At 37.5% G+C, this 15,354-nt stretch overlaps 1 protein-coding gene across 1 annotated transcript; it reads left to right on the forward strand.

Annotated features, from left to right (window-relative positions):
* Positions 1-1,189: 1,189 nt before the first annotated feature.
* On the forward strand, positions 1,190-2,901 carry LOC116189061 (ribosomal protein S2, mitochondrial). Its single transcript, XM_031518589.1, has 2 exons — positions 1,190-1,541; positions 1,928-2,901. Exon 2 carries the CDS (start codon positions 1,938-1,940, stop codon positions 2,592-2,594), a length of 657 nt encoding a protein of 218 aa, XP_031374449.1. The 5' UTR covers positions 1,190-1,541; positions 1,928-1,937; the 3' UTR covers positions 2,595-2,901.
* Positions 2,902-15,354: the final 12,453 nt, after the last annotated feature.

Genomic DNA, 15,354 nt, shown 5'->3' on the forward strand with positions numbered 1-15,354 from the left:
TTACCAAGTAATTTCACCTTCTCATTGATGATCTCGATTAGGGGATCTAGGCTTAATTTTCCTTTTGCATAATATATTGAAATCCAAACTAAATTTAGGGGGAAAAAAAAAACATTTGTATCGATTGGGTCCACTTCATAATTTTTGCATCAATTACATCTTTGTATATATCAATTTTATTCACGTATACATCAATTTGATCTTTTTTTTTAATCAATTTGGTCTTAGTATACATTGATTTGATCCCTCAGTCAATCAACCGTGTGCCTTTCACAAAAATACATAAAACATCAAATACGTCATTATGTTTCCCTTTTTTCTTACATTTCTTTTCATTTTTTTCATTTACATGATTAGAGGAAGAGCACTGGTGGGGCTGCCTGCCAACGACCTCGCTCCAAGCATGCTTAGGCTACCTCCCCCACAAGGGAGATCGCGGATAGGGAATCCCCACTGGAGCTTGATCTGTTCCCTCTTACTCAAAACAGAGAGGAGAATAACAGGCAAGCCGGCCTAGCAGCACCTAATTAGTTTGTCGGGAAGATGTTAAATGATAATAAAGAAAAAGAATTACATGTTTAAAAAGCGAGAATGATGTGGTTTTGATAAATCTGATTAAAAGGTCAACTATATTTGTTTATAAAATTAAACTTAACTTAACATTATATTTCCCACAATTCAACAACACAATTATTACTTTTTATATTTTTATTCAAATTCTCTTTAATACATTTTCTTATTTATTATTTAAATGAATTTTTAATACTAAATTTTCTTAACTATTTAACACAATCATTATTTTTTTATATTTTTCTTCAAATTCTCTCTAATATTTTTTTCTTATATATTATTTAAATTAATCTTTTAATACTAAATTCTCTTAATTATTTAACACTTTTATTCAATTTCAATACTTTTCTTAATTCAAAAATATAATCATTATATTTTTATCTTCATTTTTTAAAATTTCTCACGTATTTTTTCCAATTACTTTTTTTTTATCTTCTCAAATCAAACTAAATCAAATTAAATTAAACTTAACCTGACTATTAAATGATATGTAATATTTTTAATTTCGTTTCGTTCAGGGGAACAACTGCGTTTCGTTCTGTTAAAAAGTTAAAGACGGACTAAAATGGTAGATGAAGTATGAAAACTTGGACTAAATTGGTGACAAAATTTTTTTCGGGGGCAAAATGAAATAGAAATCTCCCATCAGACCCCTCATCTCTTCTATTCCTCTCCCTCCCCACAACCCTACCCTCCGACGGACCTTCCCTGACCGGCGCGGCGATTATTGGTGCTTCCGGGAGCCCTTGCTACTCCTTCCCCATCGCGACGTGCTGCCCCCTGCAGCTCCACCGCTACCGGCGACCAGCTGCTGTTCCAACCTCCCGCTCTACCCTGACCAGAGCTGCTCCGGCCTCCCGCTCCACCGCGACCAGCTCCAACTGCTCCACCGACCTTCCTCTCCACCTCGACCAAGCTGCTGCTGCTCCAGAGAGATCAAGAAATTTACCTCAATTTTCTGAATTTCGCAGGTCTATCCTTCATTTCATGTTCCTGCGTCAATTTTGACTGAAATTTGGGGATTTTCGGTTTTTTAAAGATGGGTCAGTGAGTTCTCTGTGGAAAAGGGATTGATTGTCTCATCAGAATGTATGAGCTGAAGAGGAAAGTTTGATTTTTCACTATATGTTGTTTTACCCAGTTCTGGGCTAACAATGAATGAGAGGCAGTAACAAAAAGAAAACACATTTTTCTGAGTGGAATGTATGGTCGTTCATTGCTACTTAGCTGAGCAGATTTGGTTCGGTTTTCCTGTTGTCATCTGTGTTTGTTTGTTGCTTACTCTACGATCAGTTGCACTAAACGTGTGTCGGATGAAATTGGAATATTTCTTCAGCTCGCTGTCTCTTTTATGCAGTTACATTCCAATGACGCTCCATTCGATTGTTATCCAAAAGCTCCTGAGTGGAAATGCCCATGTGGGCCGCCGAGCGGCTTCTGAGCACTTCAAGGTTTTCACCTACGGGATCCGGAACCAGATGCCCATCATCGACTCGGACAAAACCCTGATCTGCCTCCGCAGCGCCTGCGATTTCATTGGCTCTCTGGTCCGCCAGAAGGGCCGGTTCATGTTTGTCAACACCAACCCACTCTTCGACGAAATTGTTGAGCAGATGACCAAGAAGATTGGCTGCTACTCCCCCAGCAACAACGTCCTCTGGAGGACCGGTGGGTTCCTCACTAACAGCTGCAGCCCGAAGAAGTTTCGCTCCCGGAACAAGAAGCTCTGCTTCGGTCCCACCAGCCCCCCCGACTGCCTTGTGGTTCTGGACACCGAGAGGAAGTCCTCAGTGATCCTCGAGGCTGACAAGTTGCAGATTCCCGTGGTGGCTTTGGTTGATTCCAGGATGCCGTGGGAATGTTACAAGAGGATCACGTACCCTGTCCCGGCCAACGACTCAGTGCAGTTCGTGTACTTGTTCTGCAACATGATCACGAAGACCTTCCTTCTCGAGAAGGAGAAGCTCACTGCTGCGGAAGACAGGCTCGCTATTGGGCCAGCTGATCTGAGGATCGGGTCGTAGTAGCAATTTCTTCTGTTTCCCTACTGTTCCAGTGATGATCGGCTTTTGAGCTTTTTGGGTTGTTAGATTTTAAGGCCTTTGTGGTGCCTGAGAACTTTTCGAGCATAGCGTAATTAGAGTAGCATGATGCTAAAATGCTTTTACTCATGAATGATATATCTTTCACCTGTTATGCTGCTTTGGTCTATGGAAAAAGACTTGAATAAGATCTTTGTCTGAGTCGGATGAAAAATTTATGCAGTTTTATGTGATTTGTAAAGGCTACATCCCTGCAATAAGAATTACATTATTATCCTTGATGCCTCTATTCGTTGAAATTTTTCTGGTGTGCTCGTTCTATTTTGGTATTATGGCTGAAATTCCTCGAAGCAACAGTGTGCAATGGTAGTAAAAGTATCAGCCTTTAGACGGTGCTTCTTATTGTATCTCAGGTTTCTTCTTGACTTTGTGTGTTGACTACACTTGATGCTGAACATAGTATTTGATATTATTTACACCTTTGTCCGTTGATGTCTATAATCTCGTTCTATGTTGTTATTTTGTTGGGTAAGCAGATGTAAAGGCAATTTGTGATTTTATTTCTCAGGCTGCTATTCTTTTATGGTATTTTGCCATATTTCACAATCTGGGAGAGTGACGGTCAACCCATGGAGAGGTACTGAAAGGAAGAGCAAGGTTGGTAAAAACATGGGGGGCCTATTGTTTCTTACCGAGAATCACAACTCATTCTTTTATGTACTCCTATTTTATTCGATGATCAATCATTTCTAGGCATTTACGCTATTTTCAGCAATAATCTGGTGAATGTGACATGATGAGGATACAGACTTAATTTTACTCTGAACCATGCACTATAATCCCCTTTCTTTCCAGGGCAAGGACAGAGGATACACGCTGCTGCTTTGAACTAGATATATATCTTTATGCATTGGGAAGCTTTTGTATTAACTGGTCTGTTAAAAAGTTTAGAGCTTTTGGAACAGACATGGAAATTGATGGTCCCAAGTGAGTATTAATATAATTCCCGTGAGCAGAAGCCAGAAAGAACTTTGCTGATATCTGCCGGTGATGAAGGAGCAACAAAGGTGTGTATCTGATGATATTGCTGATACAAAAGTCATTCGTCTTGATCTTGTATTAGTTTATCTTTATATTCTCCCTTTTCTTACAGGTGCTTAGCATTATAGATTGAACTTATCATGTTTTCAGGGACTTGAAGAGCTCGAGTATTGAGTAACTGGTGAGAAGAAGGAACATGAGCAGACATGAGATGCTTCTGATTACAGCGAGAAAGTTTAAATAACTATTTCTTATATTGGTGTATCTCTCACCAACTTTGATTCACAGGTGCATAGGACGGAGTTCCCTTTAAGCTGTCTTTATGACCGATTTTTCTGTCTCTCTTCCCTCGCCATTGTAGGACAGAGTCCCTTTAAGCAGTCTATGTCCGATTTTTCTGTCTCTCTTCCCTCGCCATTGTTTTGTCTTTCTGTAGGAATTGCCTTTTTGTCTGCATAAAGGGCATGATCATTGATCTGCCTCCCAGCATGGATCAACAGAGGCTTCCGATTAGGTCTCATTGCAAATCGACAGCCAACAACATACTATGGTCATTGTTGTTATTTGATCTTGACTCATGAAGTAATTTGTATGGTCTCGAAGATGGTGGTGGGAACTGGTGTGAGGACTTGCAGATTCTTTCGCACAACTCTTGTGATTGTGAATCTGTCATCTGCCTGTGTCAAAGTGGAGCAAGAAAATAGGTGCTATAATCCCAAGGTAAGAGCTGCTAGCTTCCTTTTGCACTGTGAGAAATTTCAAGAGATAAGAGTACCAGGCCTTCATCTGCGCCTTAGGCCTGTGACATGTCTCTACACACCTGTAGACTGATTATGAGCTAATGAGAAAGCATCTAGAGTTAGTTCTCAGGCTTAATCTGCAGACATGGGCTTTTGATGTTTGCAGAGCTTCTGATGCAAATCGTAGCACGACTTCAAGGGATCCAGTTCAAGTTCCAATTGGATCGATTACGCGAGCACGAGCAAAGAAGTTTAAAGATGAACTCAACGGCCTGATTCAAGAGGATTGGGCTCAAGCAAATTCGTGGAGGCCTATTGGATATGAATTACGTGATCCCCGGACAAGGCTAAATTCAACAAGTGTTTGAGAAAGTTTTTAGAATATTTGTAGATCAAGAGAAGATATCATCAGATTTGTTTAAAGTTTAAATCTCATGGAGATATTCTCGGGATATTTAGATTTCATATATTTATAGATTATGTCATATTTCTATCGATATTTTAGGTTTTATTTTCCTTATCTATAGGAGGAGATATGGCCAGATTAGGATTAGTTTATGTATATATATATTCATCTTAGTGAATTTTTAATAAAAAAGGAATATTCAGAAATTGTGAGAGTATTCTTTTTGGTTCTTGAATAATTAATTCGAACTTATCGGAAATTTTCGTAGTGTTCATCATCGACTTATCAAATGGCTTTCCACCACTGTTTGTGTCGTCTTCATCGACTTATCAAACGGTATTTCATCACTGTTTGTGGCGTCTTCTGATATACCGAGGTTCTTATTTCACAATAAATAACGGGTTGAGGTTAGTTATACCAAGGTTCTTGTTTATATTGTAAATAACGGGTCGAGGGTTTGTCAATTAAATCTGATTGTGGAACGATCTTGGGTTCCTTTAGTTGTCGGGTCTCGTCATTCTTGGTGGGAATCGCGTAAGCTTCTGTAGGATGCTGACTTCCAACATATCAGCTTTAGATTATAGATGAATGGAAAGTAGCAGATATTAAATAGTAGCTTTATTTCCCATGGTTATCTGCCAAGACTCTGTTAAGGGAGGCATCTGCCAGGTGGAATCTATGAAGGCTTCCGTGTTTAATGAAATGGGAAAAAGACAAAAACTCCATTTGTGATTTGAGATTGGGACAAATCACATCATATTCTTTTATTTGGGATAATTAACCTCCTTGTAGTTTGCTCCGTTAGACATAAGGATTACGGCGTTAATTTTTTTTCCATTTTCAATCGGTGATCCTAACCCCTTCTCCCTTCAATTTTTCTTTATAGGACTAAAATGAAACAAAATGAAAAGTTGAGGATATGAATGATAAAAGAAAAAGATTTAAGACCAAAATGATTAAAAATGAAAAAAATTAATGCCGCAACTCTCTATGTCTAATGGAGCAAATCACAGGGGATTAATTATCCCAAATAAAAGAAAATGATACGATTTATCCCGATCACTAATCACAAGGGGATTTTTGTCTTTTTCTCTTACGAAATCTATGCTATTGGTCAGACGGATTTCACCAAAGGGGGTCAAGAACCTTCCCGATAAGGGCAGAGTTCCATTGCTTTGGATCCCAAAGTCACCAACTAGAATGAGATGTAGCACTTAGCTAGATTCAGATGCGTCAATACTTTTTCTCGATGCACGAGTTCGAGACAAGACCTGATTTGCTTTACTCATCAGCTGAATGACTGGGGAATCAGCAGTACCGCTTTCTTGGTTCGTTTTAGACATCAAAGGCAAATTAAAACCTGTTAATGAATTAGGGATCTCAGTTATATTCATGAATTCACATTCCCAAATGCCTTACCTAGGTACTTGTTGCTCATTCACCCATTTTTCCACTTTAGGTGCAAATGATATCTTTTAAATACATGAAAATTAACCAGTAATATTTGAAGAGACTGTGAGACAGATCTAGACAAAATTGACAAGGGCCTAAAACAAGGGAAAAATCCAGACAAAATTGGCAAGGACTTAAAACTGGGGGGGCATTAAGTGTGAAATGCTTAATTTTATTTGTCCACATGGAAATTGACCTTGCCGTGAGGTTCTAATCTCCTAACTAGTTGTCCATGGCGTGCATGAACTGATCCCCGGATGGGCCTAAAATCTGTAAGTCATGTTTGGTACGAGAGAATTGGATGAAATAAAAATGGATTATTATCTTGTCTGGTTGCACTTATAAAAGTTGAAATGAGCATTCATCTGCTACGATCTTCTCTTCAATTTGATGTATTGATTATTCCTTCCAACGAGTTACGAAATGCTCATTCCACCACTTCAACAAAAAATATGGACATAAATATGCATCTTGATTGCTTAAACAGAATATTGGTGGATAAGTCTTAACTTTTCTGTTACACTCTACCATGTTTTCAATATCAACCTGAAAATACAAATTTTCTCTTAATATCGTTACTGATGCGAACCTCGACGAACATGCCGCGAGACCCAATAATAATAGAATGAGATCAAACCCGGGATCGTCTAATGAAGGTTTCAAGGATAGAGAATATTGACCCGCTGACTATAAAGAGCCAGAAACCAATATTATAATATGGAATATTGACCCGCTAGCTATAAGGAGCTAGAAACCAATATTATAAATGTCGGGAATCACAAGTCATCACACTTGCAATATCGTCAAAGTTGCTGCAGAGCAGCTCAGAGAAAACCTCTCTCACAAAGTTGAATAAAAACTGATCTATCTTCTCTAGGGAGGCCACATACCTATTTATAGAGAGATACTAGCTGATAACTTAAATGGGCTAATGGACTTTGACTAAAATAAATCCTAAGTGTAATGAGCCCAAAATGAAATAGGCCCAAGTAATTAAAAAGCAACTGAATTCAGCCCTTTGAACTTGGATCATCTTCTAAATAGATTTCTAGGATATGAACGATCGTGACTTTTAGTTCCACATGCAGCCGCCCAAGAGCTTGACTACTCCTCCATGGACATGCAATAACATCCTTTGCATAGCTAGTTCGATTCGCTTGGCTCGTGCTCTTTTTCTAAGTCCAGCTAGCACGTGCATGTCCTAATGCTCGACTTCATGCCATACCCCGTCATCCTGGAATGCTTCCACATGCCCGTGTGAAGGGTCCTATAGCTGGATCATATCATTCCCCCTCTCTTCAAAAAAATTCGTCCTCGAATCTATGACAACTAACTTGATTGGTGACTTTTCTGGAGGCATTTGCTCGAGAAAGACGTTCTTGAATTCCTCACTTTTCTCGTCAATGGGCCGCTTGATTTGAAGTTGCTCTTCCTCCTTTTGGTTAGGTGGAAGCGGCAATAGCGTTGCGTTCTGACCATCGTTGTCTAGGAATTGAAAAGCAATATGACCATTCTCTTTGCGTTGGGTTGAAACTTGTTTGTGGGTTTCTCTTTTATTGGCTTCAAGGCTATTTTCTCTTCCTTCTTCGTCGAGGAACCCCACTTCAATTTGCAAGAGGATGAACCAGAAGCTTTGTCATAGCCATCTAGCAACTGTTCAATCCGTTTGTCTCGCCTTTCCAACCAATCGTAAATCAAATCAACCATCACATTCATGCGCTCAAATTGTTGTTGCACATCTCGGATAATCATTTTGTAATTAGTTCCTCCGTTATTGTGATCATTTCCACTGCTTTCTTGTGGTATGATGAAATCTGCAAGTGAAACTTTAGAAAATAGAGATGGACCTCACAACCACTCGCTCACGTGTTTGCACTCAAATTAATGTCACTCAACACTCGTGTTTCACTCAATTTTAGGCTTTTACCCTTTGATATACTCACCACTCTTGCCTTTTTTTTTCTCTCTAGATTTTCTCCTCAAAGTTCCTAAGAAACTAAACAATTCAATCGCAAGAGTAAAATCAGTTGATTAGCCCAAAGCACTTATAATCATTGATTTCAGAAATTGAATCAAATTTAGGATCCAAATCTAAATGAGAAAATAAATAATGTGATAGATGAAGTTAACGAAGTAACTGAGATGTACAAGGAAGATTTGTGGGAATAAGGAAACAAGATATTTATGGAAAGTATCGAAATGGAAGGAATGAATGATTCTAAGAGACAAAAAAGGAATATGATAGGAAAATATTCAATTGAAAGGAAATAATATTAGATTTCCCAATTGCACTTTATATGCCAGTGGTCCATCAAAGTAAACAATAATATATAAAGGAAGGTAATTCTGGGATAGTGGCAGATATAGAAGAAAATAATAGGAAATTTTTGAAATTCCCTACTTTACTTGATTAGCAGAGATATATCTAAGAAAACTTCTATCACCCCAAAAGTAAAGATTTCTCAAACAATTGCTCTTTCCTTTTTTTTCCCCCCTTTTTTTTTCTATGTATTTTTTTTTGGACGAATTTTCTTTTGTTTTTGTTTTTGTTTTTCAGACCTTTCCGAAACAACAATAAATCGTTCAACAATTTGTCGAACCCTAGGACAAGAACAATAACAAGAACGAAATAGGATAGGTGAAACCTGGATTGGAGCCAAAGCTTTGATACCAAATGATGTGAACCTCGACGAACCTGCCACGAGACCCAACAACAATAGAATGAGATCAAACCCGAGATTGTCTAATAAAGGTTTCAAGGATAGAGAATATTGACCCGCTGACTATAAAGAGCCAGAAACCAATATTATAATATGAAATATTGACCCGTTAGCTATAAGGAGTTAGAAACCAATATTATAAATGTCGGGAATCACAAGTCATCACACTTGCAATATCGTCAAAGTTGCTGCAGAGCAGCTCAGAGAAAACCTCTCTCACAAAGTTGAATGAAAACTGATCTATCTTCTCTAGGGAGGCCACATGCCTATTTATAGAGAGATACTAGCTGATAACTTAAATGGGCTAATGGACTTTGACTAAAATAAATCCTAAGTGTAATGAGCCCAAAATGAAATAGGCCCAAGTAATTAAAAAGCAACTGAATTCAGCCCTTTGAACTTGGATCATCTTCTAAATAGATTTCTAGGATATGAACGATAGTGGCTTTTAGTTCCACATGCAGCCGTCCAAGAGCTTGACTACTCCTCCATGGACATGCAATAACATCCTTTGCATGGCTAGTTCGATTCGCTCGGCTCGTGCTCTTTTTCTAAGTCCAGCTAGCACGTGCATGTCCCAATGCTCGACTTCATGCCATACCCCATCATCCTGGAATGCTTCCACATGCCTGTGTGAAGGGTCCTGTAGCTGGATCATATCAGCATGTCCCAATACTCGACTTCATGCCATACCCTGTCATCCTGGAATGCTTCCACATGCCCGTGTGAAGGGTCCTCTAGTTGGATCATATCAGTTACATTTCATTTATTGAACTCATTCATTTCTGCTTTATTCGATTCCTTCATAGGAAACGTGTCCTAAGGGGCTCAATCTCTGAATCAGGATAGGGGTACAGATCTGCACCTAATATCGGTGCTAGCCTTGAATCCATGTCTTGCAGGAGACATTACGTGGATGTGGGAGGGGGCAAGTCAGCTTGGCAAACTAGGGGACGTGCATAGGTCAGGGGGCTTTGGGCGATGTTCTTTGGTTGGTGTTCAACCGTGTAATGTGAGGCAGGGTGTGCACGGGCTTGAGTGTAAAATGGACCGAAATCCGACATGCTGCTACGCATGCAGGGGCGAGGTTGGCATGGAGCTGATCATGCAGGTGTGAGGTTCACCTGGAGCTGATCATTCAAGGGTGTGCTCGACACGGATATTGAGCGTGCTCATGCGAGGGTGTGCCTGTGGAAGCTGAGCGAGCAGGGGCATGCTTGGCGTGGAGCTCAGCGTACAGGGGTATGATCAGTGAGGGCCTGAGGTACTTTGATGGACGTACTAAATCAAGAAGCCCAAGTCGTGGTGATGTGAACAGGTGATTATTTATCGGAGTAGGATTGGCTCGTTCGTTGGGCGCGGACTTCAGCCACGGGTATGCATGAGCGTGAAAGGATGGACCTTGGCATGCAAGACCACGAATAACATTCAGGAGTTGGACAGTCATGTGCGAATGACATGAGCTTAATTAAGCAAAGGAATGAGCATTCACATGGGCGCTGGGCTTTGCTCGTGTGCCAGCTGAGCACGTGCTAGCCCTAACAATGGAGCATGGCGGTGCTTGTGTTGATCTAGTCGCATGCACTCATCGGCGCATGGGACTACAGGGCATTGGGTGGCACCTGAGTTGGAGTAGGTAGCTCTTTGGGAGTGAACACGAACTATTGCGGACCTTTGTCTCTGATATCATGTGAATTTAGGTGCTGCAGGATCTCGGCGAGTACATTAAGGGCATCAAAGGGTCGTTGAGATTTATATATATATTTTTTCCGGTTACAATGGAGGTCCATGGGCCTAGTACGATAAACTTTTAATATATATTTAGCATGTAGAAAGTTATGCAGTAAATTTGAACTTGTAATATACAATTATATATTAAATAAGGTTCATAACAAAAAAAAACACAAACTTTTCACAATTTAACAATTCTAGCACAATTTTTTTTAACCTAAAAATACACAAATTTTCAATTTGATAACAATTACAGCATGGCGTCAAATCTTATGTTAATTTGGACGGAAATTGCTAACGTGTAGGTCGAGTGAGATCCACCATATTTTTTAATAATAAATTTATTTCAGAAAATAAAAAAAATGAACAAAAATCAAAATCGGGGAAGAGGGGTGGTGGTCGGCGGTGGGGGCCTCATTGCTAGCCACCACCCCCACCCGACTAGGGTTGCCAGCGGCCACACCCCACTTGGCTTACATGTCAGCAATTTCCGTCTAAATTAATAAAAAATTTTGATATTATGCTAAAATTATTATTAAATCGAAAGTTTGTGCATTTTTAGGTTAAGAAAAAAAGTTTATGCTAAAATTGTTAAAATGTGAAAAGTTTGTGTTTTTTTTAGTTAACTCTATTAAATATATACCAAAAGTTCTCAAGTAAGAAATTGAGTGATATATATACATCATTGCAATTATCAAATTAGTTTATAAGAAAACTTAATCTAAAATTTAAATACTTTTAGATAAGCTCGTTAGTTTTATTTTATGAAAGAATAAGAACCTTATAGTCTATCAAAACTTTTAAACTTCATTATTTACTTGTCCACATTTATTATAACTAATATTCCATATTATAAATTTATAAATTTGAACACTTTTAAATAAAATGACTCAGTCACTTGGATGAAAGTTTTATTTAACTAAACTTTTATTAGATTAAGTATAATGCTCAAACTTTTTAAATTAATTTTAAGTTTATATAAGTATAAATGATTATTTATTTTCTTAAAATGATGAATATATTTATTTGTTAACGATATGATGATAAGTGATTGAAATATTTTTCATATATATTTTAATATTTTCTTTATAATGTCTAATATATATAGTACATTATTAGCGTATGAGTTAGTAATGATTTTACCACTTTACCCCTTTACCCCTATATTATTTTGACATTTTATTTTCTATCCTTATTTAATGCATTGGTTATTTATTAAAAATGATGAATATATTTTATTTGTTAACTATATGATAATAAGTGATTGAAGTATATACATATATATAGCATATTAACACATGAGTTAGCAATGATTCTACCACTTTAACCTTATATTATTTTGACATTTTCTTTTCTATCCATATTGAATGCATGGGTTACAACTTTATATATATACTAGTTATTTGTTTGTGTTTTGCACCGATTGATTAGATAAATTTGTTTCACAAGCCAAATTAACATTGACAATTAATTCAATTTTTGTATTTTTTATTTATGTGCATTGAGTATGGTATATTTTTTGGAACTTATTTAACTAAAAAATAAAATAGGAGATCATATATGATATATTGGGATTCATAATTAACTAATCATAATGTTATGTCAATTAACAAAGTTAATATCCCACATAAAATAAATTTAAAAAATTGAAAAGGGAAGCTTGACATAATTATTATAAATTGTGACGCCTTAATATACATATATTTGAAAAAAAATATGAAATTAAGTTTATGATTATATAAATATTTACCTCTATTAACCACATAGGAGTAAAATTTATATATGTTGACAGGCATATAGATATGATGAGTATTTTAAAAATAATTGACTACTTTTATTTATTTAAATCTTAAAGTTGGATCTTTTTAATATTTACCTCTATTAACTGTAGAGGAGTAAACTTATATGTATTATTAGATATATAGATATGGTGAATTTTTTAAAAAACAATTGACAATATATTTTATTTACTTAAAACCTAAAATTGAATCTTTTGAACATATATATTATTATTTATTTTAAAATAAAATTGCATATTATATTAAAATAGTTTTTCTTATACTTATTTTCTTTCAATATTCTATTAAAGTTTTGCATTTAGTACATTATGATATGTAGAATTTATATTTTTCCCTACAGATAGTATTAATTAAGGCATTGATCTTTCTAACTCTAAATTATTTACACATTTACACATAATTAAATTGGATTATCTTTACTGTTGGGTTCTTATTAGTTAGATACATGCATACATATATGCACAGAACATACGATAAACATATGTCTTTTTTCTCCAATAAAGAAATTATCGTAATTAATTTTATTGGAAATAAAAATGTCATAATCAATATATATATATATATATATATAACTGGGGCGCCCTTATGAGGATGCATCAAGACTCCACTTTTTTAAAGCCCTCAGCTCATAATTGAATGTGTATTCAACTGCTTGGTTAGTTTAATTCTTGATTGAAGATTCGTTCATTTGTCCATCTCCATGGTTCATACTACGTAATTACGATGTACATGTTTACGTAAATACAATGTATCTGTCCATTTGAACCGTTAATATTTTATTTCAAATTGATGTCAAAAGTTACAAAGAACCTTGGTCTCACCCCACCCTCCCCAACTACACGCGTGATCCATCTCTATCTTAATTACTGGATTATATTTTCTCAAAATCTCCCCAGCCACCCCAACGCCTAGAAGTCAACAAACCAACCTTCTTCACTGAATAAATAGGAGAAAACTAGCAAAATGGTCATTGAAAGATTTTAAAACTAACAAATTATTACTTGAAATATTTTTTGAAACAAAATAATCATTGAAAGATTATAATCCATAACATTTTGGTACCACCGTGAACATTCCGTTAGTGCCATTACGAAAAAATGACGTGGACGCTTATGTGGCATCTAGTAGACAAACGGTCCCAATTAACGGTGTACATCAGCATATACGACGTCGTTTTGTCCTCCTATTCAAAAAAAAAAAAGAAGCTGGTCCACACTCCTCGTCACCATCGTCCCTTTCCCTCCCCATATGCAGTCAAAATTAGGGTAACCTACCTCTTACAAAACAGAACAGAGTTGAACCCGACGGAGCCAGCTGAACCCAGACCAGTTGAACTCGACGCGGCCCCCATCAGAAGAGTCATCTTCGAGCTTGAGTTCGACTAGTCATTGTCGCCCCGAAGGTCATGGACACACAAACTCGTCGAGCTTGAGTTCGACTCCACCAGCAACTTTGTACCCAACTCTGGGTTCAATTGGCTGATGACGACGACGACGACCGATTGAACTGAAGCTCGACGACGACTCTTCTGATGGGGGGCCGCGTCGGGTTCAACTGATCTGGGTTCAGCTAGCCGCGTCGAGTTCAACTCTGCTCTGTTTTGTGAGAGGTAGGTTGCCCTAATTTTGACTACAGATGGTGAGGGAAAGGGACGATGGTGACGAGGAGTGTAGGCCAGCTCTTTTTTTGTTTTTTTTTTGAACAGGAGGACAAAACGACGTCGTATTTGCTGATGTGCACCGTTAATCGGGACCGTTTGTCTACTAGGTGCCACATAAGCGTCCACGTCATTTTTCCGTAACGGCACTTACGGAATTTTGACGGTGATACCAAAATGTTATGGATTATGATCTTTCAATGATCATTTTGTTTCAAAATATCTTTCAAGTAGGAATTTATTAGTTTTAAAATCTTTCAATGACCATTTTGATAGTTTTCTCAATAAATAGCTATGGAGGTTTCTGGAGCATTGGTGCTGTTTTGATTGCTGCAAGCTTTCTAACTTTGTAATTTCATTTAACAAAGATTTGATGACTAATCGTGCATATTAAAAAACTTAAACTCAATAACACCGGTTAGGCAGGAGGTGGAGGAAGTGGATAGTGTAACACAGGTGGCCGAGGGCCCGCCACTGGCCGGAGCATGATGAGTTTGGGGTCTTCCAAAACTGGCTCCGGTGGTGGAGCATTGTGGTAAGGGCCGCACAGTCCACCCCAGTCCCACAGGGCGGGTGGGGCGGCGGCGGCAACTCCCTGGGTGGCGGCGGCGGCGCATACATCGTGGGAGGCAGGGGGGAGTATGGTTGAGATCAAACCCCCTATAGCAATTATGGCTTCCCAGTATCTTGTCATTTGGAAAATACAGGTGTGGGTTGGGAAGGGGGGAGTGAAGTTTAACTGGATGGGGGAGAGATTAACAGTTTGATTAATTTAATAGTAGAGATTAGTATCCATTTACTGAAAATTTCTATAAATGTCTTAACCAAAGACATTAGCTAGACTAGCCAGATGAAAGTGCATTTGGTGCAAAAATGTGCTATTACTTCAAAACTAACAACTAACTGAGCATTTACATGGAAATAATTCATAATCTAGTATCTTTGCTAACAAATTAAAAGCTATTACCAGTTGGTTGAAAATCAAATAATAACTTAGGTACATACATATATGTATATACATAAATAGTATGTATGTATTTACATAATAAGAAAAAGTTGAATCCACCTAGAAATATTGTCAACGTTAAATATCACTGAGGATGGAAAGGTTGAACAATTTCTTGTATTAAGTTTTTCTTTTATATAACAAAACGTTATAATGATTGTCAAAGTTGCCACCGAAGAAAAAAATGCTA

The sequence above is a fragment of the Punica granatum genome, chromosome 8 (genome assembly GCF_007655135.1).
Source record: "Punica granatum isolate Tunisia-2019 chromosome 8, ASM765513v2, whole genome shotgun sequence".
NCBI lineage: Eukaryota > Viridiplantae > Streptophyta > Magnoliopsida > Myrtales > Lythraceae > Punica > Punica granatum.